This window comes from Pteropus medius, unplaced genomic scaffold (assembly GCF_902729225.1).
Source record: "Pteropus medius unplaced genomic scaffold, Ma_sr-lr_union100, whole genome shotgun sequence".
Taxonomy (NCBI): domain Eukaryota; kingdom Metazoa; phylum Chordata; class Mammalia; order Chiroptera; family Pteropodidae; genus Pteropus; species Pteropus medius.
Window position 1 is genome coordinate 9,085,952 of NW_024342471.1, and position 25,144 is coordinate 9,111,095.

The 25,144-nt window shown below is 40.1% G+C and overlaps 1 protein-coding gene and 1 non-coding gene across 5 annotated transcripts in view; one reads left to right on the forward strand and one right to left on the reverse strand.

Moving 5' to 3' along the window:
* Positions 1 to 765: 765 nt before the first annotated feature.
* Positions 766 to 871, reverse strand: LOC120604250 (U6 spliceosomal RNA). The gene has a single exon (XR_005653282.1). It is a non-coding gene; the product is annotated as a U6 spliceosomal RNA (small nuclear RNA).
* Positions 872 to 2,282: 1,411 nt separating this feature from the next.
* PHF20 (PHD finger protein 20) overlaps positions 2,283 to 25,144 on the forward strand; it is a 104,718-nt gene continuing 81,856 nt past the window's right edge. For 3 of the 4 annotated variants that reach the window (XM_039864229.1, XM_039864231.1, XM_039864232.1), the window contains exons 1-2: positions 2,283 to 2,386; positions 18,176 to 18,290. In XM_039864229.1, the coding sequence (XP_039720163.1) occupies positions 18,208 to 18,290 (83 nt within the window). In that variant the 5' untranslated portion in view covers positions 2,283 to 2,386; positions 18,176 to 18,207. Of the gene's footprint in view, positions 2,387 to 3,212; positions 3,303 to 18,175; positions 18,291 to 25,144 lie in introns of those variants that run through there. The other variant, XM_039864230.1, reaches the window with a different exon arrangement.

Sequence of the window (25,144 nt, forward strand, 5' to 3'; positions counted from 1 at the left end):
TTCATATCTGTATCAAGTTATTTTTGCCTGGCCAGCATCAGTTCTTCCCTCTTTTCCCATTTGATGGAATATCTGTAGCTATAGATTGTTCCTCTTTTCTTCCCCTGGAAGCCTGGACTAATCCATGTGACCTGAGATTGACCAATCAACAGTGTCTCCTGGCCAAGATTTTTGCTTCTTGAGTGAGTGACTCAAAGACAAAGGGATGTTAGGATTGAATCCCAGCTGTGGTGTGTGCTGCTGCTGGCAGCAGCAGCTGCTGCTTCTTGCTTGCTTCTTGGAGTCGCTGTTGTGCCCGATTATTTTCCAAGCTTGCCCTCTTGTCAGTGCTCTGGGTCCCCAATATCCTTATATTTGTTTTGCTTGTACTTGCAACAGTGTAAGTGCTTGTATTTACAATAGGTAATACAATTTTTTACTTACAAATTGTGATGATTTCTTTACCAGGCTATGAGCTCTTTGAGAGTAGGGCCTAAGTCTCATTCTGCTCTGTTTTTGTTGCCCAGTTCAACCTGGGTCTTATATACATGCAAGTCGAATAAATGAAGAGACATGTTATATTTATCTGGGTTTCTTGGCATTACTGTGGTTGCGGGGCAACAAAATCTGTATATGCTACAAAAGCCACTAACATCTGAGCAACTTCATGTTAATAAATGTAAACTGAGAGGATCCTGCAAAGGTTCTTTCTTCCTGTGTTTGAACACTTAGCTAGGTTCATGTAGGTAGTTCTGGTCCTCAAGTTTCTGAAGTTTTGTTCTGTTTTTTTATGTGGAGCGTTTCTCTAATTTGCATGTAATCCTTGGGCAGGAGCCACACAAATCTTCTCTGTGTGTTACAATTTTTGTATATGTGCTGCCAAAGTGAGCACAGCTGAAACTTTTGTCCCTGGTTTCCCAGAACCTCTTCCTAAGCACTGTCCTCTGACTTACTTCAGCTGAGGTAAGTCTCCAGCCCTGAGCACCTCTCCTACAGTCTCAGGACAAAGAAAAATATACCAATATTCTCTTTCCTTTCATTACTTCCCCAGATACACACTTAGCATATATTTTTCATCAAGTTCTGACAATTCAGTAGGTATAAAGAGTCCCTAACTCAAATTCCAGAAATAGACAAATACAACCAAGAGAAATAATAAACTATGTTAAGTGCTCTGTTGAAAACTGAAGTGATAAGGTAGAGAGTAATTGCCATGGGAGAGGTGTGTGATTGAGGGAAGCACTTCTAGATGATGTAGCCAAAGAAAGTCTCAATGAGAAGACAGAAACCTGCATGATGAAGAATCACCTTTGCAACAGTCTATTTAATGGCCCAGCAGCTGTAGAGAGCTTGGAAAGAACCATAGGAACTGACAGAAAGTCAGTGTGGCTAGAGGATGAGCAAGAGTGGAGAATACAGATAGACTGGTTATTTTAAGCTGGGAAGTGACATGATTACATTTATGTTTTAAGGAGTGTAATCTGGCTGCTGTGTCACCTTTCCAATGTAAAATAAAGTTGTTATTGTCCTCATAAATTACCTACGTTTAGCATTTCTCCTCGGGACTTTCCAAGTCTCATTGGGAAAACATCTTAGAACCTTCTGAGGAGGCTGCAACTCCCATCATGGCCCCTGGGAAATCACATGGGCAATTGGAATCCTAGGAGTTAATGAGGCAAAGTGGAGGAGGGGTAAGTACAAAGGCCCTGAGGGGAAAGGAACCTGGCTTGTTTGAGTACTTGAAAGAGGCTGAGAAATGGGGAAGCTGGATGTGTTAGAATGTGAGAGGTAGTTTAGGTCCAGACTTTCAAGAGCCTGGTAGTTAAGCTTACAGCAAAGATTTAGATCTTAATCGGAAGAACAGTGGGAAACAGGCTTTGAGCTGTGGATGCCTGTGATTTTATTTGCGTTTTGAAAAGCTCCCACTATCTGTGTGTTAAGAATGTATTGGAAGATGGAAGAGTAATGGGCTGATAGAGACCACCATCATTTAGGAGAGAAGTGATGGTGGCTTAGACCCGGGTGTTGGCAGTGGGATGGAGAGAAGTGGGAGGTTCGAGATGCCTTTGGGAGGCAAAATTAACAGGGGATGGATAGTGTTTAGTCCTGAGCTTCGTGTGATCTCAGCGGTTGCGGGTGAGTGGTACTTGGAGCTCGGGATCAGGGCGCCCGCGGGTTCCCGCGCGTCAGGGCAGTGGGCGTAGCTCTCCTGAGCCGTCGCCTCGGTGATCGGGTAGGGCGGGGCCGAGGGCGGGGCAGCTGGGGCCTGCGTCACTCGGTGGTGGCGAGGGTGTGTGTGGGGGGCGGGGGATACGCTGGGCGCGTCCCGAGGGTCACGTGGTGCACAGCACGCAGAGTCCTTCTGTCGGTTGGTCCTGGAGCGGCGCAGCCGGAGCGGGGCTGTGAGGTGAGCTCGCGGTGAGGCGCGGCGAGGCGAAGCCGGCTGGCCGAAGCCGGGTAGGGGCGGGCCGGCGTCGGGCGCGCGCTGTGCGGGCGGGGACCGTGGCGGACGCTACCGCTGCTCCGGTCCCCTGACCGGCCCCGCTCCCCGCCTGGCCGGTCTCGCCCAGCCCGGAGGGAGGCCCGGGGACCGCTGCTGAGAGCGTGGCGGGCGTGCGAGCGGTGTCCAATCCCCAGTGCCGCCCCCAGGAGTGACGGCGGCCTCGGCCAATCAACTCCGCCCGAGGGGGCTGGGCCGGGGGTGCGGGCCCGGGGCGCGGAGCTGGCCTGTTGGGGGTGGGGGTAAGCGCTAGGGCCAGATCCTTATCTGTGTGGACCCTGAGAACTCTACCACCAGCCCTTGCTGTTCGCTTGTGGTTTGGGAACGCGTTTTTTTTAAATTGACTCTTTTACCCTATTCTGGGGAGCACACCCCTTTCTTAAGACCCCGACTGTGGGAGTGTCCCCTTTTTCTAGTTTTGAAAATATGGCTGGCGGACCCCGTTTCTTAAGTTCCAGCTCTGGGATTTTATCTCAGTTTCCAAAGTCCCCCCAGGCAGATGTACCCCGTTCCTAGGCCCCCCCAAACTGGGAGGACACTTCCTTTTTCCAGCCTTCAGTCTGAGCAAGACTCCCTTTCAAATTTGGGTGTCCACCCCATTAACGAGCCTCTCACATCTGGGATGCAGTAACCAAAGTTTTGGGGTACTTACATGTCTACAAATCCAAGGAAGAACCCCTTTTCCAGGCCCCAAGTCTGGCAACATGCTTTCCAGAATTTCTTAAATTTACAGGCCACTTCCTTTCCCCCAACCCTTCAAATCTGGAGTGCACCTCATATCCAGAGACAACCGAAAATGAGATCCAAATCCTGAAGTTTAAAGGTACATATTTGCCATGACACAAGGGAATACACTGCTTTTTCCAGTCACCTTTTTCATGAATTCCCCAAATCGAACTACCTTATTTCCTGGAGGAAACTCATTTTCATGTCTGAGAGTGTATTTGTACTCCTAAATGTACAGAATGCACTCCTTTTGGTTACACAGTTCTCAGGGTGCAACCACTTTTCCTGATGCTTCTTAAATCTGGGAGGACACACCTTTTTTCTGAGTCCTCTCATTCCCAGAGGATGGTGCATGGTTCTTGAATTTTTCTGCCATCCAAGACATTTTCTTTTCCTCAGTTTCCTTCCCTTTTTGGAACCCCATTTCCCTTTAGATGCTCTCCCTGTTTGGTCAGTGCACCCATTTCCTCCTCTTCCTTTGATGAATAGGTATTTTTAGCACAGCACTTTCTCTGCTGCTTTGGCCTTTTTTTCTGAGCACACTTTCCTCCAGTCAGTCACACCTGAATTCCCCTCCTAAAGGGGTGCCTGCATGTTTTCTTTCCTGTATCTACTTTATCTTATATTTTTCTACTAACTGGAATTCTCTCTTGGCTTGCCCTATCCCCAGGCATTTTTCTGGTTTCGAACTCTCTTTGGACACTTCTCTACTTCTTGGTGGTAATAGATATTTCCCTCTTTCCTTTCCCTGGCGCTGGAGATGGCCTCAAGTCCAGGACTGCCCGATGCCTCAAGCGCTGGATTTAAACTGGGAAGGAATCCCCTCTCATTCTTTGGTTATTCACAGGACTCTTAATCCTCTTGGTGGTTGGCTTCCTATAACATTCTGCTTAGATGGGTACTGTTTTCTCCTTTTATTTCCCTCAAGATTCTTCTAGTCTTTTAGCTCATAAGATTCCTCCCTACACTGGCTTTCTTTTCTCAGGTAAAGAGGTCATTTGAAGAAATCTCTTAGTCACTCTTTTTGTTCTTGTCCATGGGATGCAGGTGGGAGAAGGATACTTATCTATCATCCCCTCACATGTATCTGTCAAGCCTTGCTCCCAATCCCCACCTTAAAATCCACAAATATCTGGGCCCTCTTCTCTCTTAAGAGCCTCTCAGTAAGTTCTTTTGTATTTCCCTCTGCCTTTCCAGATCTTACTCAGGGCTGATCAGCCTGAACCCCTAACCAGATTAATTTCTCCACAGCTGGAATCCCAAGTGCTTACGGGATAGTGACACCTCTGACCTTTCTCCCTTTTGGGAAATACTCGAGTGTGCAGCTGTATGAGGCCTCAATAGGGGAGAGAGTTTGGGCCTGAGAAGCTACATTGGCAGGACAAGGCAGGAAAATACTGCATTTTTAGGACCACGTCCTTCTCAGTGTCATTTGGAGATTGGATGTTTGCCAAGCACCTGCTTCTAAGAGATGCTGGGGGATTTAATGATATTCCCAGGAACGTGTAGGAATTAATGGGGCTTGTGGAGAATTGTTTTGAACCCAGTGTTGGCACTTGGATAAAATTAACCATTATTGTATTTTCGGAACAACTAAGTTGTTTTATATTTCGTGTTCAAGAAAGCCTTAGAGCTAAGTTGTGTTATTTCAGGAAGTGAAATAGATCCCGCATTTAGATCATTTGGTCATTAGTAAGTATCAAATTCATTAAAAAACATTGGAAATCTGTCTAAGAAGGACCTAATAAAATGTGGTATACAGGAAGCGAACAGGTACTTTGTCTCTTTATTTGCCTGTTTGCTACTTTATCTATGTACTGCTATGTACAGTGCACCCTTAAAGTATTCTACACCACTGCTTCTCAAACTTAAATGTGCATATAAATCATTTTGGGGGAAGTCTTGCTCAAATGCTGATTCCGATCCAGTAAGTGTAGGGTGGGGCCCGAGCATCTGCATTTCTAACTTTCAAGTGATGCTAATATTATTGAAACACACTTTGAATAGTGAGGTTCTATGCACAAAACCAAAGCTTTCTCTTTGAAAATAGGAAAGTGGTGGTTAGCTTTATGCTGGGGTATTATTTTCCATTTTCTTTCTATCCAGACACATCCCTTAAAGTTTGTACAAGGCATGGCTGCCTTCTGAGGAGTATTAGTTGTACTCAATTACAGTTTTTCTAGCATTTAGCTTTTAAAACTATGGCTAAAACTTCTCTGGGAGTTTGATTTCTGTGTATTTTTTTTCAAATTTAAATGCCTAAATGTTTCTTGCTTAAATATGAACATAATTCTTGACATAGAATCATTCTGGTAAATACTTCATAGCTGATAATAATCAGCTAGTTGTCTTGCTGCTTCCTCACCTGCCATCCTACCCTGGGTAGAGAGTATGACATACCCCAAGTCAGCAGCGTCACAGGTGTTGGAATTTCCAAGGAGTCCTTGGTTTTCTAGGTCCTGGAAATGGGCCAAGGAAAGGCAGGTACCTGGACCTTGAACGGAAGCTGCTGGCTTATCTCTGTATGGGAGCTTCGTGAAGGTGAATGCTAGTTGGTAAATGATGAAGATTGTGCCTTATGATGATTCTTTCCCTTGTACCCACATCTCTAATCTATTTCTAAGTCTTGGTGGGTTTTTCCTTGCTAAATGTCTTAGGTCGTCTGTACCTATTTCCCTGGCTGTTACCTGTCATGGCCCTTTTCCAGCATGATCCTATTCTGGGCCCTAATCAGGACAAACCTGAATGACTAGACTATTTTGTGTCCTTGCCCTCCTCCCTCCCCCATCCCTCACATGAATGTCAGATTCTCTTCAATAACGGATTTGGTCTGCATTTGGCTCTAGTCCCAGCTCTTCCACTCACTGTGAGACCTCAGACAAGTCATTTAATGCTACTGGGCCTCATTCTCCCCATTTATAAAGTATGGGGCTGATTATCTCCAAGGTCTGCGCTGCTCTGGGTCTTTGTCAGTACCTTGCTTAGAAACCCAGTGTCTGGGAGCTTGTAGCAGATCTGATTTCCTTCACGTGCTCTGTTGGGCAGGCTGCCAATCATTCTCTTGTCCGAGTCACTTCTGCCACTGTCTTTTTCTAGCCGAGGCAGCCAGCTTGTCTTTACACCCAACTTCAGCATTCTTCTGCCTCCATGTCCTCTGCCAGTTACATGCTTTATTTCATTCAAAACTATCTAAATTTCTCAAGGAAGTCTTTCTTGAATTCTCCAAACAACGTTAGCTCCTTCCTTGAACCACTAAGAGGGAATCTGAATCTACATACATGTTTATTTGTAATTTTTTTTTATCTGATGTGTATTTAAAAAATGTTTTCTTTTCCTCCTCACCCAAGTTTTCTTTTTTGCTTTGAATTAGCAGGATGGGTAGAATGAAATTCAAGAAGAAGCAGGTAATTTGCCTTTGGCTGGAGTTGGGGAAAGTGATATGTAATGCTTTTAGCCCTCTTCTCCTAAGGTCTTCCATATCTATGGGGAGTCAGCTACCTGGTACTTCTTGGATTTTAAAGGTGCTTAAGTTTTCTATCAGAAATTCTAAAGTATATCCTAAGTGAAAACATTTAAAAATTACTTCCAAGTGCTTTTCCTCCTAGGAACATACTCAGCCACAAGTATGTCATTGCTAAGGACAATGATAAGAAATCTAAATTTTGAGTAATCTCATCAGTGAGTAAAAGTAAGTCATTTGAGCACATCTAATTTTACTCAAAGGCAGTTGCTGATGCTGCCCAGAAATTGGGGCTTAAAGGTATATATAACTTCCAACCCCCCTCCCTCATTTTTCTAAGATGTGTTGGGGGGGAGTTTACATTTTTATTGATAAACATTTTTTAAACCAAAATGATTACTTAGAACCTCCTTGGTTAGATTGTAAACTTAGAGATAAAAGGGAGAATGCTGTCCTTGCTCATCACTCTTGGCAACTGTGCCTTTCAGATTGTTGACTAACCTTGGGGTAACCTGTGGAAAATTGACACTCTGATTTGTAATGATGCTGTGATAACTTTGCTAGATCTTGGGCTAGGTATCCAGCTGTGCTTTGCCTTCTTTGGCCCAATATTGGAAGCAATGAGCTTGCAGAAATCTTATAAAACTTTAGGAGCCTGGTATGAGTCACCAAGCATAAATAGTGTAGTTGTGTGCAAGGAATGTGGTGCCTGAATCAGTGGACTTTGGGAAAGGAGGGAGAGTAGGGGCCTGTGGAAGCATTTAAAATGATGGATTTATTCGATGAGAGCTTATCCCATGTCAGAAACATAATCCTGGGATTTAAAAGGCATCTTAGATGACTATTTGGGTTCTCTCTGTCCTAGTAGAGACCTGATTTTCACGAGGTCTCTTTTCCACGTGGAAAAGGCACATGGCTAGGTGGATTGATATGCCTTCTCTTGCTTCCACAGGTGCACAGGTTTCGGAATTTATACGTTGTGGAAACCTGGCCTAGAAATGTGGGCATTTTACAATAATAATAACTATAGCCAGCAGTTTTTGGAGTACTCTATTGGATTTTATTGAATCTTTACAATTTATCTATTATCCTCCTCTAATGGCTGAGGGAACTGAGATTAAGTAACTTGTTCAAGGTCATCTGGCTAATAGATGAGTCTAGGTTTCTTCGGCTGCAGTCCTGGTGCTCTCACATCTTCCTTTCTACAGCTGCCTTAACGATCCCCACCCCCAGGTTTGAAAAAGTCACTTTAATCACAATATCAAACAGGCGGCAGCCTGAAACCCGGGACTGAGGAACTGCTGAGAGAAGGGGTGGCTTTTTCCCCTCACCCCAGATTTCATTCCTCACCATGCAGACATCTTTTAATTGTAGAAGCCCCTTTCCCAGCTCTGGCTGCCTTGCCTTTCTCCCTTTCTTGAGACTCCTGGGCATGGATGGTTTGGGCTGCTTGACTGTTCCTTTGTCCCATGGAGTAGTGAATGCTCTCCAATATGCTCTGATGAATAGGAAATCGGTCATGCTGTGATCTCTATGAGAATTATACATCTGCAATTCAGAAAAGCCAGATAGTTAAAGAGGCTACCTTTTGTGTCCAGGCTGCATGGTATGTGGTGGTTAGAACCAGGATTGGAGGCAGAATGCCTGAGTTTGAATTCCAACATCTGCCGCTCTCTTGGAGTTACATGTAGCTTGGGCATGTAGCTTAAACCTCTTAGGCCTCTTACTGTGGTGTAGACATTGGAGGTAGACGTTCAGTGTGGCAAGTTACTTAGCCTGTTTGAACCTGTGCACACACTCAAGTGTCATCGTATCTGCCTCCCATAGATCATTGGAAGTATCAGTAAATGTTAGCCTTTTCCTACATTTCTTAGTCTATACAATGAGAATAAGAAAACCTAACTCATAAGGTTAACATAATATGGTGAATTGTGAAGAGTTGAGATATGTTACCATTATTTTTGTTTTATTCCTCTTACAAAGTGTTTGTAAAATCTCTTCATGGATCTTGTTAGTTTGTATTTCATCCATAACTATATTAGCAGCGTTTGTAAGAGAGAAAAACACTTACATTTTTTTCCCACATTTTCACACTTAACAACTTAACAGTACTCTTTTCATATCATTAGTGTTTAGATATCCCAAAGGTGTTATTTTTTAAAGCAGTGTAAGTGTAGTGGGTTTTGGAGGAGGTCTTATTTCTCAAATCTCAGCTCCTCCACCTAGCTGGTGACTATGGGCAAATTACTTGCTCTAAGCCTCCTTTCCCTCTTCTGTAAAGTGGGATAATATTGCCAACTTCTCCGCATTGTTAGGAGTGAGATATTAGTCAAGGATTTAGTGTGTGGTGAAGACTCAGTAAATGTTAGCCATTTCCTGGTATTAATAATAAAGGCCAGGATAAAAGTTAATATTTAAGAATAAAGTTACAGCTGAAACTTAATGGATTTCATTAACCAAATGTCACCATAAAAAAATAAATAAATAAAAGCAAAAAAGAAAATAAGGTAATTAATGTATTGACTATTAAATAATTTATCTTTAAAATCCCACATGCAGTGAAAGAGTTTTAAAGATAAGTAAAGGTAATTCAGGAAAATGTCTTTGGAGGCCCCATGGAGTAATGACTACATTTCCAGATTGTTTTCTTTTGTAATATAGTGATACCTCAATTACAGAATCCTGTAAGAACAGCTTAGTCAGGTATGTTTAAAAAAAGACACCTTCCCTAAAAGGAGCCCACACAAACCCACTCCAGAGCTACCGATATTTATAAACTAGAGCCTCCCTGTGACTGAAAAAGTGACTGAAAAAAAACGAATATAGCTCTTCTTCGGCCCTAAGGGTAAAATTATGGCCTGTCTTCAGGTGCCTAATTCCCTGTGCTTTGCCTTCTGCCCCCTGCCTCCAAGGAGTTATAACAGTTCCTACGAAAGAGCTTCTACATGATTGTCTCCTGGAATCCCTACATCTCTCCAGGGGTGGGTATTGGTCTCTTTCCTGTTTTTATTTCCATTTTGCCAGTGAGGAAGCTGAGGTTATCACTAACAAGCATCTGACTGCCATGGGCACTGCTTGTTGGTTGATGGGGTGCCTAGAAGGAGTACAGTGCCTAGGGAGAGATGGACTCAGAAACAGGCAATTTCAGCATAGAGTGCTGAACGTCGTGGCCCAGAGGGCAGTGGGAGAATATTGAAGTGGCCCGTGACCCAGTGAGCCTTTCAGGGAGGTGCTGACGGTTGAGCCCAATCCTGAAGGACCAGAGGAGGCAGCTTGTTTGAGCAAAGGTCTGGAGATTGGAACTGTGAGGAGTCTGGATGTGAGGGCTCTAAGAGCAGTGATAACCTTGAGAGTTTATTGTGTGCTAGAGTCTGTGCTTAGTCATTTTTATCTTCACAATGCCGATATGAAGGTATGAAGTAGGTATTGGTACTTTCCCTATTTCACAGATCAGGAGCCTGAGGCTCAGAAAGGAAATGACTTGTATAAGGCTATTTGGAAAATGATGGAGCTGAGATCCGAACTCAGGCAGTCTCACTCCAGAGTTCTGGCTCATATCTACTGTGTGCCGCTGCCCCTCTGCTGAGCTTCCCTGCTTCCTTCCTTTTAAGCTCCCATTGAGTTTGATTTGGTCATAATGGCTGACTCACTGATGCCACACTGCATAGCTTGAATTTGGTTCTGTAGGGAAACTATTGAACTGTTTTTTTTTTTTAATTGCGATATCATTGACATATAACCTGAACTGTTTTAATCAGAGGCATCTTATGATCAGATTTGTGTTTTAGAAATATTATAGTAGCAGTGAGGAAGATTAGCAACAGTAGTAGTTGACCAGAGTCAGACTACCTAGATTTAATTCCTTGTTCCAATACTTGCTAACTTTGTCGTTTGGGCAGCTTACTTTTTGAACCTTAGTTTTCTCATCTGTAAAATAGGAATAATTATAATCCTCATTACGAACTTATGAGGTACACACTAAAAGATGATGTATGTGTAAAGTACTTAGAATAGTGTCTGTCATAAACTAGGCAGTCAGAAAATGTTGTCTTAAAAGATAATATTGATTTGGATCTGGAGGGTGTGTCTGGAGGCTTTGAGCTCCATGAGAGCTGTTACAGTAATTGGATTAGAACTGATTGGGGTGGGGGTTGCTGAACTTGGCAACCACTCAGCAATGAGAGACACCTAGAAGTAGGTGTTAGGAAGAGTGGGAAGCAAGAGCAGTGCCTGAGTTTCTAGTTTGGCACATTGGCTAGTCTTGGGGCTTTTAAGCTGTGATGGGGAGAAAAGGAGAAGGAACTTTTAAGGGTAAGATGATCAGCTTGGTGAGATTGAGCGTTGTGCCAAAGGTCATTCAGCAAATATATTCTGGAGCCAAGCCTGGGCACTAGGCTCTTTCTGCTGTTTCTGGGACTATCCACTGACTTAACCAACTCATTCTCATTATTTTGAAATGAGTAAACTCAATCTCTGCTGTCTGTCTGAATTTTAATTTGGAAGGAAAAGCTGGGTTCTTGGAGAAAGCATTTCAAGTATCTGGGAAGAGGGTAAGGGAAATTTTTTTTTGCCTATTTCCTCCCTTCTTCCCTGACTCTCTCCTCCCCTTTGCTTCCTTCCTTAGCCCCTCAAATAAAAGAGGCTAATTCAGCTCTTCTGGTGTGACCTGGGAAAGGTCCTGAAGGAATGGAAAAGGTCTTTGCTTTAGACCTAGTCTTTCTTCTAAGTCCTTGAATCTTGAGGATGATGGTGGAGAGGTCCATGCACCTCTTTGAATCAACTTATTACTTCCCTAGGATTAAATATATGCTCTTTATGTTCTTTAGTGTATTGGATACTATGTTAGTATTTCATAATAATAATGACTAATCACTTGTGTCTGATGTCCTTTTTGCTAGTACTACTACTATTACACAACCATTTTATCACTAATACTAAATATTTAGTGTGTATTGTGCTAAGCACTTGACATCCATTATCTGACTCATTCCTCACAATAACCCCAGGAGATAGGAGTTATTAATCTCATTTTATAGATGGGCAAACAGAAGGAGACTCAGTGATTTTTTTTCATCTTTACTCATCCACCAATGAATGGAGCCAGGATTGGCCAGAATCTAAGTCTAAAACCCATCTGTACTCCCATCCCTAAGCACTCCCTGGCCTTCCTCCAAGACAGAACTTTGGCAGAGTCCCCTTGGAAGCTTCCTCCTGTGAGACTTAGGTGTCACTGGACCTGCTGATATTGTTTATGCTTTTCTGGGACAGCAGGGAGAATCTCCAACTCTTAGGCTCAGGGCATTGGAGGAAAGGGGAGCCCATTCCCGTCTGAGGCACCGTGCCTCTCGGAATTTGCTTCTGCCTAGAATTCTCTTCCCCTAGATCTTCACATCGTTGTCTCCTTGTCTGCTGAGATCTCAGCTCCTGAGTTCTTTTTATCAGCCTTATCTAAAATGGTCCCCCCACTTCACTGGTTTACATTATTTTGTTGTCATTGTTGTTGTTTTTTTCCCCACAGTACTTATTCTGCCAGAAATTAGCTGATTTGTGTATGTATTTATTTTGTGTTTGCTTGCCTTCCCTACTAGAGAGCAGAGTTGGGGTTGTCTCATTTTCTGGTATCTATCTATAGCACATAGCAGGCACTCAATAACTATTGGATGAAGGAGGCCTAAAGATTTAAACAGGTCCTTCACTTAAAGTGTCCCTCAACTGAAAGGGAGTAGCATTAAGTTTAAAAGGCACCATCACCCTTTAATGGAGGTTGAATGCAATCCTGGTAGTAAGCATTATTAGGTTATCATAAAGCCTGCTCTGTAGTTTCTGGTGATTGACATTCTTTTTTTGTGTCCCAGAGTTTGTTTTCCCCTAACTTGGTCCCAGAGCTGAAATGTCTTGTTTCATACCCATCTATTACTTTAATTCTTTATTACTTCGAGCCCTCAGTCCCTTCTCCCAGAGCACAATAGGGTTGCTGAGGGCCAGACCTCCAGTTACCATGGCTACAGTATTCTTTCACCTCGCCCCCCCCAAAACCCCAAGAGTTCTTATTGGTATATCATTAACTGTAAATGTATTATGAATTCAGAAAATTCTGCCATTTTTGAGTACCTGTTTTGTGCTAGAAAAATGGGGGCTTTGCAGATTTTTTCTCAGTGAATCCTTATAATTAATAAGATCTCAAGACAGGGACCATTAATCCTCATTTGATGAGTTAGGAAGAAGTCAAAGATGTTTACCATGTAAACATGTGGTTAAGAATCTAGAGCTTGGAGCCTACAGGCCTAGATTCAAGTACTGGCTCAAGCCCTTACTACATAGGTGTCCTGGGGCAGAGGTCCCCAAGCCCCAGGCTGCAGACGCAGTAAGATCTGTGTAGGGACTAGCTAGCTAAGCTTCATCTATATTTGCAGCCTTTGAGCTAGCATCACTGCCTCAGCTCTATCTCAGATCATCAGGCATTAGATTCTCATAGGAGCACGGGTCCCTGGTGCCAAAAAGGTTGGAGACCACTGTCCTAGGGTGTCCCTAATTTTTATTTGTTCCTCTGTTTTCTAATCTTTACAATGAAGATTAATAATAGTACTTACCTCTGTGGTTGTAAGGATCACATGACTTAATATATATAGAGTTAGCTGTTATCATTATAAATTTTTTTTTTTGTAGATCTTGTTAGTCTGCATAGGGTATTTGATATCTGCTGTCCTTATGTAAGGTTAGTTCACATCCTTGTCATTTTAGTAGCTTTCTTAATTTCATTTATTAGGCATCTGTTGAGCGCCATTCCTTTCCCTAATGGAGCTTTTAGTGTAGTCCCACTTACATTAAGTTACGCTTAAATATTTTCTTGTTCTTAAACATGTGAACTATATCTAATTTCCTCAGAATTATATGTAAATAGCCATTGCTTTTTCCTTGTTTTCACAAATTACTGATTTATTTTTAAACTTATTTATTTAAATTAGTTTCAAGTATACATTGGTTAGACATCTATGTAGTTTTTAAAAACTTATTTAAATTAGTTTCAAGTATACAAATGATTTATTTTTATCCTGGGCTGTATTCTGCGGATTGAAATTACTGAGTCCAAGTGTATAAGCAGTTTTACAGCTTGCTCCTTGCTTCTAGATTGAGATGTAAAAAGATGGCTGTAGTCAGGGCTCTAGGCAGTGGTTCAAGTATTCTAGTTTCTCCACAGCTGGACCAGTCTTAGGCTTTGTCCTTTCTGCTTGTTATATAATGGTGTGATAATTCTGACACAACATTTGAAAAGTGTCCAATTGCTTAATCTTCTTGTATTCAAATTGTATTTATCTCTAAAGGCATGAATATAAGCATAACAACGACTTGGGTAGGGGAAAGAAGGGCCTTTGAGAACGATTTTTTGTCTGCCTCTCTGGGAAAATCCTATTACTTATGGTAAGAAGTTATGTCTCCTGCCTCGGAGGACCTTGAAAGCTGCGAGCCCCTCTGTACCTCATTTTCCTTCTGCACCTCAGTTTCCTTTCTTTACCATGGGGGCATCACATTTGGTCCTATTACATCATTTAGTGGTTGTGAAGATCCAGTAAGATAGTGTAAGAATGAAAGGACTTTTGCATGTTTATTTTAAATTAATTTATTAATTAATTTTTATTTAAAATTTTTTTTTAGTTTTACAAATCTGATGAAGGCCCAGTGGGATATACATTTGGGAAGATGCTCCACGTATGGCCTGGAAGGCTCTTCCTGAGAGAGGCCACTTCTTAGCTGGGACTTTTGCATGTTTAAATAATGTTTTTAAAAAATATAAAGAAGTAATCCAAAATTAAAATCTTACCAAACTACATAATTCTCAGAAGTGCATTCTTAAGTTTAGAGAATGCTAACAATACAGAACGATAAAAAATGGAAAGTCAAATTTTCAGACTCCATTTCTCTCATTTAAAGGAACTATTTAAGACAGTTTCTTAGTTTCTTCCACGAAATAATTTTATATATATGCTATAATAGATCTGCCTATATTTATGTCTGTTTGTTTATGTGAAAAGGATAATACCATACACGTGCCTCTACACCATGCCTTTTTTACTTGACATATCTTGCAGATGGCTTTATATTTGCATCTGCAGATTGCCATTATTTCTTTTAATAGCTGTATATCATTCTGTTGTATAGATGAACCCTTATTCGTTTAACTAGACCTCTTTTGGTGGACAGTTTAGCTGCAGAAATTGCAAAATTAAATTGATTATCCTTACAGGCATTTTGGCACACTCTGGGAGATATATCCGTAGGATGAGTTACTGGCAGTGGGCCTGCTGGGTGGCAGGTATGTACATTTTTGTGAATAGTTCCAAGTTTCCTCTAGAAAAGCTTTTCCAGTTTCTATGTCTACCAACAATATATAAGCAGGCTCTTTTCTCCTCATCTCTGTAAACACTGGATGTCCTACCTATCTGAGAAGGGAAAATTTGTTATTTTGATTTTCTTTAATTTAGTGTGAGGTATGTGGATATAATATCACATGCTTATTAGGCTTTTGTCTTATTCCTGCCCTCCCCACCACCCCTTCTCGGTAATCTGCCAGTTCTTACACTTTGCCCATTTTTAAGTGAGTTGTTTGGCTTTTTTGTTCTTGGTTTGTATGAACTCTTTGTTAATAAAGGAAGTTAGCTCTTTGTCATATGTGTTGCAGTTGTTTTCTCCTAGTTTGTCATTTGTTAAAGTACCCTTTAAACTGTGTTACCCAGTGTACAGTTAAAGCTTTCATTATCATTGATACAGGGGCATTGACTGCAAATACTGTATTTAAAGAAATAAACTAGGCTCTCTGTCTCCTTTGTAGCAAGCAGGGTCCCATTGTAGGGAAATTTGAATGTAAAAGAGCAATTTGAAGTCCTGCCAAGGTCTTTAAAATGGAATCCTATATAAATAGAGTGCATCAGATTTTTTCCTAGTTTTTCTCAATGTCCTTATTGAACGTATTCCCTTTTCCCCTTATTCTGGAAGCTGGAGATTTTGGGAAGAAAAGCTAAGGCCCTGAAGAATGGATAAGTTTAAAGCTATAGAATGTTAGACTTCTTGTATCTTGAGAGAAATTTGTGTTTAAAACTAAATATGAGTAGTAAAAATGTACTTCTTAAGTAATTTTTTTTTTTTTTTAAATTCCTGCTTCTGTCTTGAACTCTTTTTTTCCTTAGCAGGTGTTGTCAAAATAAATTGAGACTTTCAGATGATTTCCTGGTGTCCTTCTTCTTGCCCTTTGTTAGAGTTTGTTCATCTCTTCTCAGTATTTATGTTTGTATTCCTGGGTGGACTGGAGTTGGATTTTTTATTCCCAGAACAATGTTTTACTGATAGTACTCACTAATGATTTGCTGAATGAATTAATGTGAAATAAAAAAACCCCCAAACCTACCATTCCAGGGATGGTAGATTGGGGATGGGTCATGAAAGCCAGATTAGTCTTTAGTCTTGTTCTGTGTAATACCAGAGAATGATACTTAAAACAAGTGGGTCAGAGTTAAAAATGAAACAGGTTTTAGTTCATGATAAGGAAAACTTTCTGACAGTTCAGCCTCAAAAGGAATTGGTTGTCTTGAGCCACTGGGAACAATTTGCTCATCTTCATTCATTCACTGCCTTACTCCCACACTCCTGTATTTTAATGGAAAGTCTCCTGGGGTACCCCAGGGGGAAGTTGTGCAGTGAAAGTATTAATTCGGAAATCAAGCAGATCTGGGCTTTTGTTCTGGGGCCTGACATTTAGCACCTGAACCTTAGCCAAATTATGTTAAGCCTAATTTCCTCACTTGTGATAGTACAATTATTAATAGTTACTAATTATATAGTCCTTACTTTGTACTAGCCCTGTGCTCCTTAACGGGATTATCTTATTTAATCCTCTCACACCCACTGCCTGCAGATAGGTACTATTATTATCACCATCCCCATTTTCTGGTAGCTTAGTGAGTGTTCAGTGCCACTCTGCTTTTCTTCTTCTTTGGGATCACTTTTTTTTATAATCTGGGAGGCCAACTATTAATATTACTTGATGTGCATGAGGTCAGAGATAAAAAGACAATTCAATATAGTATTTTGGGCATGCCAGAATGAAGACTTTTCTACTGATTGGATTTACTTTTACCAGATTTGATATCTTATTTTTCTGTAGAGTTAAGTAAAGCCAGTCATACCTCTGACTTCCTTCCCTAGGGCCCATGTGAAAACCCCTACTTTAACATAGCTTTTCAGTTTATTGGGTTTCAGCTTCTTTAATTACAACTGTCAACTATTCCTGCCTTAGTTTGATTTGCTTTGTGCATTCCCCGATATCAGCCCCTCAGAATGGGTTGTTTAATGACTAGCTCAACCTACACATTACATATTATTTTTGTTATGGAAAATTTCTGTTGTGAAAAACTTTATAGATTTAGGAAACTGTTTAAGAGGAAAAGAACAATCATCTATAACCTGTTTTTTTCTTCTATTTTTTTTTAAAGTGCACGCGAGTTTTAATGTGAGCTCAAAGTGGTGTAATTTTGTATCCTGTCTTTTCATGTAATATATTGTAAACAGATTCTTCCTAAGATGTGATGGTATTACACATAAGATATGATGACCCACTTCTGTGTTTTCCACATTCATCCACTGCCAAGATTGTGTTCCTGGTATGAGGCAGATGTTGCCCTGGCAGTGTTCTGGCATTGCTTGGGCATTAGAGTCTGTTAAGATCCAAAGTTTAGTGGGAGAGAATTTAGTGAGGGGTAGCCTGCTGTATAGAGGTGGCCTGCTCCAGTGCCTTGAGAACTCAAGAGTGGCTCCATCTCCATCAAAACCACCAGTAGCTCCTAAAGATAGAATTTACTCATATAGAAAATGACCAACAGTCCTAGGACCGAAAGGCTCAATAAAGAATTATTTAGGAAAGAATAGAATTTACGAATGGATATGGGAAGTAGGAAATATAAATAGATCAAAGAAAGTATAACTACATCTTTTTTGTCCAGTCTTCTAAAAGTTGGGCCAGAAATCAGTGTCTCAGCTGTTGTTTGCTTCCTTTGTAGCACTTAACATTCATAGCAATTACAGCTTGCAGTTATTTATCTGTTTACTGGCTACATTTTGTCTTCCCCCAATGGATTGGAGGCTTCATGAGGGCAGGAACTGTGTCTCTTACTCTTGACTGTTTTCTTAAATAATCTCTCTGTAGGTATTTGTTGACTGCATCAGCAAATGATTAAATTTAATCCTGAGAACAATTGTTCTTGGATTTCTGTGGGGGGTGCCCCTCAGAGGTGAGTCCTTTCTCATAGTTCCAAGGACTACAGGATGCTGCATAATAGTGGAGGAACCAGTGGAGGGCACACCTGTGTTAGGATGAGGGCAGGAGTGGAAAGGGCACAGACAGAGTTTCATGGAGCTTTGTGTTTTGAATAATGCCTGTTTGTCTTTTATGTGTAGTGAATGATGCTACACTCTGGGCAGACTTTGCCTAAGTTTCATAAATATTTAATTGGCTTTTTCAGGAGAATAAAGGCAGCCCCGTTGATGACTGAAAATGACAAAGCATCCACCTAACAGACGAGGAATCAGCTTTGAAGTGGGAGCCCAGTTGGAAGCCCGGGACCGATTAAAAAACTGGTACTTTTACATTTTTCTGTTAATTAAATCCCTTCAGTAAAGGACTTTTGCCAGCACTGATAAAGAGGGGTAGCCTGGGCTTTTCTTTAGTGTTTTCCTTCTCCCTGACTCTTGGAAGGCGGAAGTTTCTGGCCGTGGGAATGTCCTTTCTCTTTGGTGCAAGGGTCCCTTTGTCAAGGGGACCATTCTGTGACCCCTTGTTCATAGTCATTTTCCCTTCTGCCTTTTCATCTGAAGGAGTTATGAGAAAAGGAAGTGCGAGTGGCTACAGGGAAGGGAAGAGTTAATAGTGGCAGCTCTTGTGTTCTTGGCTGCCTGTCTGGAAGAAGAGAGGAGTGAAAGATAGGGATAGAAGAGTGAAGAAGAGGAGTTGGATCAGAACATTTCACGGGTTGCTAGAAAACCCCTCCTGTTTTCTGGGTGTGTTGTGTGGTTGAAATTTAGTCATATTGTAGGGGTGATTAAATTCAGAAGCTAAGGGATTGTAGACTTTGTCATTGACTTGTGACCTCACTGGTAATTAGCCGTTTTGAACATCAGCTTTATCTATAAATACGGGTAATAGTAATTTCGATCTCAGACTTTTTTTCTGAGAATCAAATTATAGATAATGTGGAGAAAGGCCCTAGAAACTGTAAAATGATGGTGGTTGTTGAGGACATTCTAGAATTTGGTTATTTGTTAATGCTCAAGGTGAAAGTGGGGGTTTCAGAATTCAGACCTTTCTAAGTTTTCGTAAGAACAGTATTGCTCTTTGGCGGGGCGGTTATCTCAAAATAGGCTGACCCGTTCCCGCAGTGTAAGAAGAGAAGACAGGAGGAGAAGCAAGAAAATCGCTGGGACAGAAAATGTCTCTGTTGCCTTTTGGGTCTGGGAGATTTGATATAAAAATTAGAGACACTTTGAACACCTAGTTGTTTTTAGGTCGTTTGTATTATCTATAATTATTATTTTTTGGTTTCCCTCAGTACTTTTAAAGGCAGCTTTAATAAAGGGAAAATTCTTTTTAAATTTGGAAAAAAATTAAAATATAAAAAAAGTAAAAAGTACAGCTCATGATAAACTTTGTTCTTATCACTCAGAATTAATATTAACATTTTTGTTTTATTTATATTTTTAAAAATAAAGGACATAAAACATTTCTGATATAGTGGAAGTACCTTTTATACCCTTCCCAAATCAGTTCTTCTCTTGCATCCCTTAGAGGCAACAAACATCCTGAATTTAGTTATCTCCTTTCTGTCCATGTTTTTACATTTTTACCATATATGTGTATCTATAAATAATTTCTTTTGGGTATTTCTAAAAAATTCATATGAGCGATATATTGTTTCTTTTCTGTACCTCATGTTTTTATGATTTACCTAGATTGATATATAAGATATTCATCCTAACTTCAGTACAAAGTCCACCATATGACTGTACCATATTTTGTTTATCCAGTCTCCTACTGATGGACATTTAGATTTTAATTTTGACTTATGCATGGTGTGACTGTGAATATCTCTGTAAATGTTTCTTTGTGCATATGTGCCAAGAATGTTTCTTGGACAGTGGCTTTCAGATGTTTTTGGCCACAACCTATATAGTAAGAAATATATTTTAAGTTCAGTATGGCATCTGCCCATACATACATATAAGTTTAACTGAAGCAAAAATCTTATGGAACAGTTTTTAACCTTATTACATGCATTACATTCTAATATTTTTCTTCTATGTTGTGGGTATGTTTCTTTAACACAAAAATGCTGGTCAAGAAGAATTAATTTGATTTTACAGTCGACTAATGGCCGAATTGCAGTTTGATAAGCCCTGTTCCAGTGAATTTGTTGAATACTAGTATATGCATTTTCAGTTTTACTGGAAACTGCCAAGTCGATTTCCAAAATGCTTCTGCTAAATTATATTCCCACCAGTAGTACATAAAACATCCTGTTTTTCCACATCCTTACCAACCTTTGCCTTCGACAGACTCTGGTTTTGGCAATCTTTATTGTTGGTTGTGAAACTTTCACAATTAGTGTAGTAACTGATCAGACAAGGATTATCAATGGATGCTAAAATCATTACCTAAATGATGTGGGGGGTAGCAGGATATTGACACATACCAAAGTGTTCCCAAAAATTACTTAATACTTTCACAGGGAAAAATATACCTTTAAAATGGTGAGTGATGATGGTCTTTACCTTATCCAGGTGATATAAGAAATAGTGAGATGACCTAGCTTTGTGTTCCTGGATGTGATGCAGTGTGAAACACAGCGTTACCTTTGAAACATTATGCAAAAAAAAAAAAAAAAAAAGTTTAATCAAAATGTAGACCTAACTTCAGTTTATAGGAAATATAAGAGAATATATGAAACAAGTGAAACTCACCATGAGAAAACAATATAACCTACCAGAATGTGGAATGTTTTACAGAACAACTGTTCAGAACTCTTAAAAATAAAAAATGCCATGAAGAGGGAAAGAGTAGGGAGGAGAAAATTTTCATGGAATAAAAGCAACTAAAGAGACATAAAAACAAAAATGTAATGTTCAAACTTTTGGTTGAATGTCAATATTGGAAAAAGATATTCTGTTTTATTAGCTGATGTTCATCTGTGAGAAGAGTTTTTTCCTTTTTAAGGATCACTAAGGACTCAGATTATTCAATGTGGTGTTGTAGTCAATTACATTCATTATTCTCTTTGGTGCTAAAATTATCCCAAATTTGGCCAGTGGGAGGTCCTTTAAATCAGCTTCTTTGTTTTTTTGACACGCTCATATTAGTTCTTGAGCATTTTCCTGTTTTCTGGCACTACTAGCAGTCCCAGATTTATCTTGCATATGTTCTACTCCAGACCCTGGAGTCCTCCATTTCTTCAAAGAGGCCTGGATCTTTTTAGTTGCAAGTGGTATATAGAAATTAGGCTCTGGGCACTGGGTGTGTTTATTGCTTTGAGAATCTTTTCTTTTAAGCCTTTTTCAGTGAATGAACTAATAAATTACTTGAAAAATTGTGAGTTCATTTTGATATTTAAAACTTGAATGTTTTTAAAAACATTTTGATATTACAAAACTTAAATGTTTTGTAATTTATATTTTTATTTTTGCCTTTTATATTGAAAATCTTTGTTCCTAATCACACTATTAACTTGTTTCACTTTCCATTGTTCAAAGTTACAGTACCAATATTACTGCTAACAAATCTGCTGAGTGAAGTTTAAGATTTTCTTGACATTGAAAAAAATATACATGTGTCTAAGGATAAATTATAACTAATTTGTATATTTAATTTATGTTATAAATTAAATAAGAGTCCAAATTAAATAATGATAAATTCCTTTTTAATACTCTTACAGTATTCTACATTTAAAATTATTTTCTAATATACATACAGTAAATTTCCCCCTTTTTTGGTGTGCGTACCTATGAGTTTTAACACATAGGTTAACACACATAACAAGATACAGAGCCCTTCAAAGAATTCTCTCATGCTACACCTTTGCCAGTCTATAATTTATTTGATTTCATCATTTTGTGTATTTGTTTTTCTGTCTTCCCCACTAGAATACAATCTTAGTGAGGGCTAGTGTGTTAGATTGGATTCTCCAAGAAGCAATGCAATTGATTTATTTTGAAACCACCTGTAGGTGGAAATGGGGAGTGAGGTGAAGAGGCTGAGAGAGCTATCAGACTACCTTGCAAGTCTGACCCCTGTGGAGAGAAAAGGAATGCAGCAGTAAGTATCCCACTACAGTGCAGTTCTCTGAAAGTTTTAGCGAAGGAGATGGAGAGTCCCTCAAGCCACAGTTGTTGTCAAAAGAGTCTTGTCTCCTAGAAGAGCTTTGTCTTAGTATCCCTACTTACTTAGTCATCGGCTGGGAGTAGTGTTGAGATGGCACAGAGGTGGTGATGGGTTTAAAGCTGCTGCAGCTGCGGTCAGTTACTAGCCACTCATAAGGATGTGGTAGGTGTATTTTCAAGGTAGCTGCAAGTGGGCTATTTTGTTTACTGATATATCTCTAGTGCCTTAAAATTGCACATGGCATATAATAAGTACTCAGAAAGAATATTTGTGGACCGAGTTCCAAGTGATTGTAGGAAAACATTTTCTAGGTGGTTTTGATTACTTACATCTTAAGCCTGAGGGAAAAAAATATTTTTTAATATTGCAGATTCAATAACAGTTATGTAAAGGAATGACTATGTCAGGTTCTCCCATATGCAGTTCTCCATTAAATCTTCTCAACAAGCTATCAGGTTGTTTACTTTTAGATAAATGGGAGAAGAAACTGAGGCTCACATAAATGAAAGTCCTTTGTCTCAAATTTTGTAGCTGGTGGGTGGTAGAGCTGGGATTTGCACTTCTGTTGATCTGACTCCAAAGGCTGCCATGCCTCCCAATTAAGTGATTCCTTTCCCTGGTGATATTTTTCTGGGTGCTCTTCCATATTTTCTTGATTTGCTGCCAGTTGCAAAAATAAACAAACAAACAAAAACAAAACCCAAAGGCATGAAAAGGGTTAAAATATCTTTCAAAACCCAAATGGCAGTAGAAGTGTATGGACACAAATGTGACCCAGATTGTGCAAGTGAGTTTATAATAGGTCTGTATTTTTTATTTATTTTGTCTGTGTTGCTTGAAGAGAAGCGTAGTTTTTTTCCTCAGTAACAGGATACAGAACACCTAATATATTCCTGTTTAACTACAATAGCAATCACAGTTAACATTTATCAGAGATATGCTGTGTCAGGACAAATCTAATTGCTTTAATTGCGTTACTTGGGCAATCTCATTTAATCCCCATAGCAAGTCCATTTGGACCTGAAGCTCAGAGGTAAGGTGACTTGCCCAAGGCACAGATTAATCACTGATGAATCTAAAACTTGGTTCTGTTTGATGACAGTGTTCTGTGTACTTTACCAGAATTTATTTGTGAATCATTCAAGCCAGTTTTTCTTAAAGAGTCCCAAAGAAATCATGCAATTAGGATTTTAATTTTTTTAGAGAGGGGAGTTTGTAAAATACAGATTTGGATTTTCTGTGGCAATCGTTAGTTCTCTAAGTATCTCACTAAATAGACTGGAATAGTGGTAAGAAGCCATGTTCTAATTTTGGACCTACCACTTTGGGGTGAATTTTCCACAAAGCCTTTTCTTACTCCATAGACAAACCTACCTTCCCTCTTTACCTCCAGAGTAGTGTAGATGAACTGACTGTGTAACATGGGAGGAGAGGCTGCAGTTTCCTAGTAATACTTGGTGGATAGAATAGAAGCTGCTTGTTCTGCCGCCTTAGCCTTCTTCCTGTCATCTGTCAGGAGAGCACCATCTGCCCTGAACAGTAGGCCTGGCCTTTCCTGTTCTTGCTCTGCACACAGTGAAAAAAAGCTCCTTCTGTTTGTTACTTTCCTGACTCTTTGGCACGTTTTCACTACTTTGTTTCTATTTAAGTTGATCATGGTCTCCTTACATTTCTTTTACAGAGGCTTTTAAAACCTGAGTTTCATAATGTCCTTGGCATCTTTTCTATTTTTTTTTTAATTAGGATCATTTACATTGATGAAGTCTGAGTTCTTGGTTCATACTTCTTCACTTCTTGTATCATCATTTTTTTTTTCCAGTAATTTTTCATTTCTAAGCTTTCTACATTCATGTGTTGAGCTGAGTGTCTTCTGTGATCAGGTGTTAATGCTAGACACTGTGGAATGAAGAATAATTATATAGGTCTCTTAAAAAATTTAGAGGCCAGTGGGACATTTGGCTTTGGCTTTTAGCATTGCCAGCCAAGGATTGTTAATCACATATTCTTATGCTTATGTCTTTGCCAATAGCTCACATTTACTGAATGATTTACTCTGTGCCAGGGACAAGTCTAAAGGCTTTATATGTTATACCCCATTTAATCCTCACAACACTATGAGATCGTTATGCCCATTTTATTCACTAGCAAACAGAGGCACAGAACAGTTAAGTTGTCCAAAGGAGCACAGCTAGTAAGTGGTGGGTTTGAGATTTGAATTTGGATAGCCTAGCTTCCGATCATGACAAGGTATGATGGCTTTGATCCCCATGCTGTGTTCTGTACCTAGGAAGGAGAGTAAAGTCCGTGAAATTAATTATATCATGAGATGATATTTACACATGTACAAACTCCTCAGGGAGAACAATTAATTTTACGTGTGGGAGTTTCAGAAGGCATCACAAAGATGACTTGATGCCAAGTCATTCATTCAGTGCTAGATGCTGGAGATAGAGTAGTGATTAGGACGGACATAGTCCTCGATCTTTAGGAGCCGACATTCCAATGGATGTAGATAGGCCATAAACAGATCAATAACTGTAAGGTTAGATGTTGATTTATGCTCAGAAAAGGAGTAAGTCTTGGTAAGTAGATAGGGAGTGACACTGTATGTGTATGAGGGGTGCTTTTTTATATAGAGGGTGCTTAGGGAAGGTCTGTCTGGCAAGGAGACATTTGAGTAGAGATCCGAAGCGAGGGAGTGATCCAGGTGAATATCCACGGGAAGAGGGTTCCAGGCAGAGGCAGCCAAGGCACAGAATGCTGGACATGTTCAAGCCACAGAAGATAGGTAAAGAGTGAGGGGCCAGAGGTGGGAAAGGAGTCCATAAATGTCAGCAGGAGGTTTAGACTTTATTCTAAATGTAATAGGAAGTCATTGAAAGATTTTAAACAGGGAAGTGACATTATCTGATTTCAGGTATTAAAAGTGGCTGTGGTTATTGTGTGTAGAATATACTGTAGACAGGCACAGAAAAAGGAAGAATCACAAGGAATCTTTTGTAGTAGTCTGGATTAAAGGTTGCTTGAACTAAAAAGCAGCGGTGGAGATGATGAGAAGTGATCA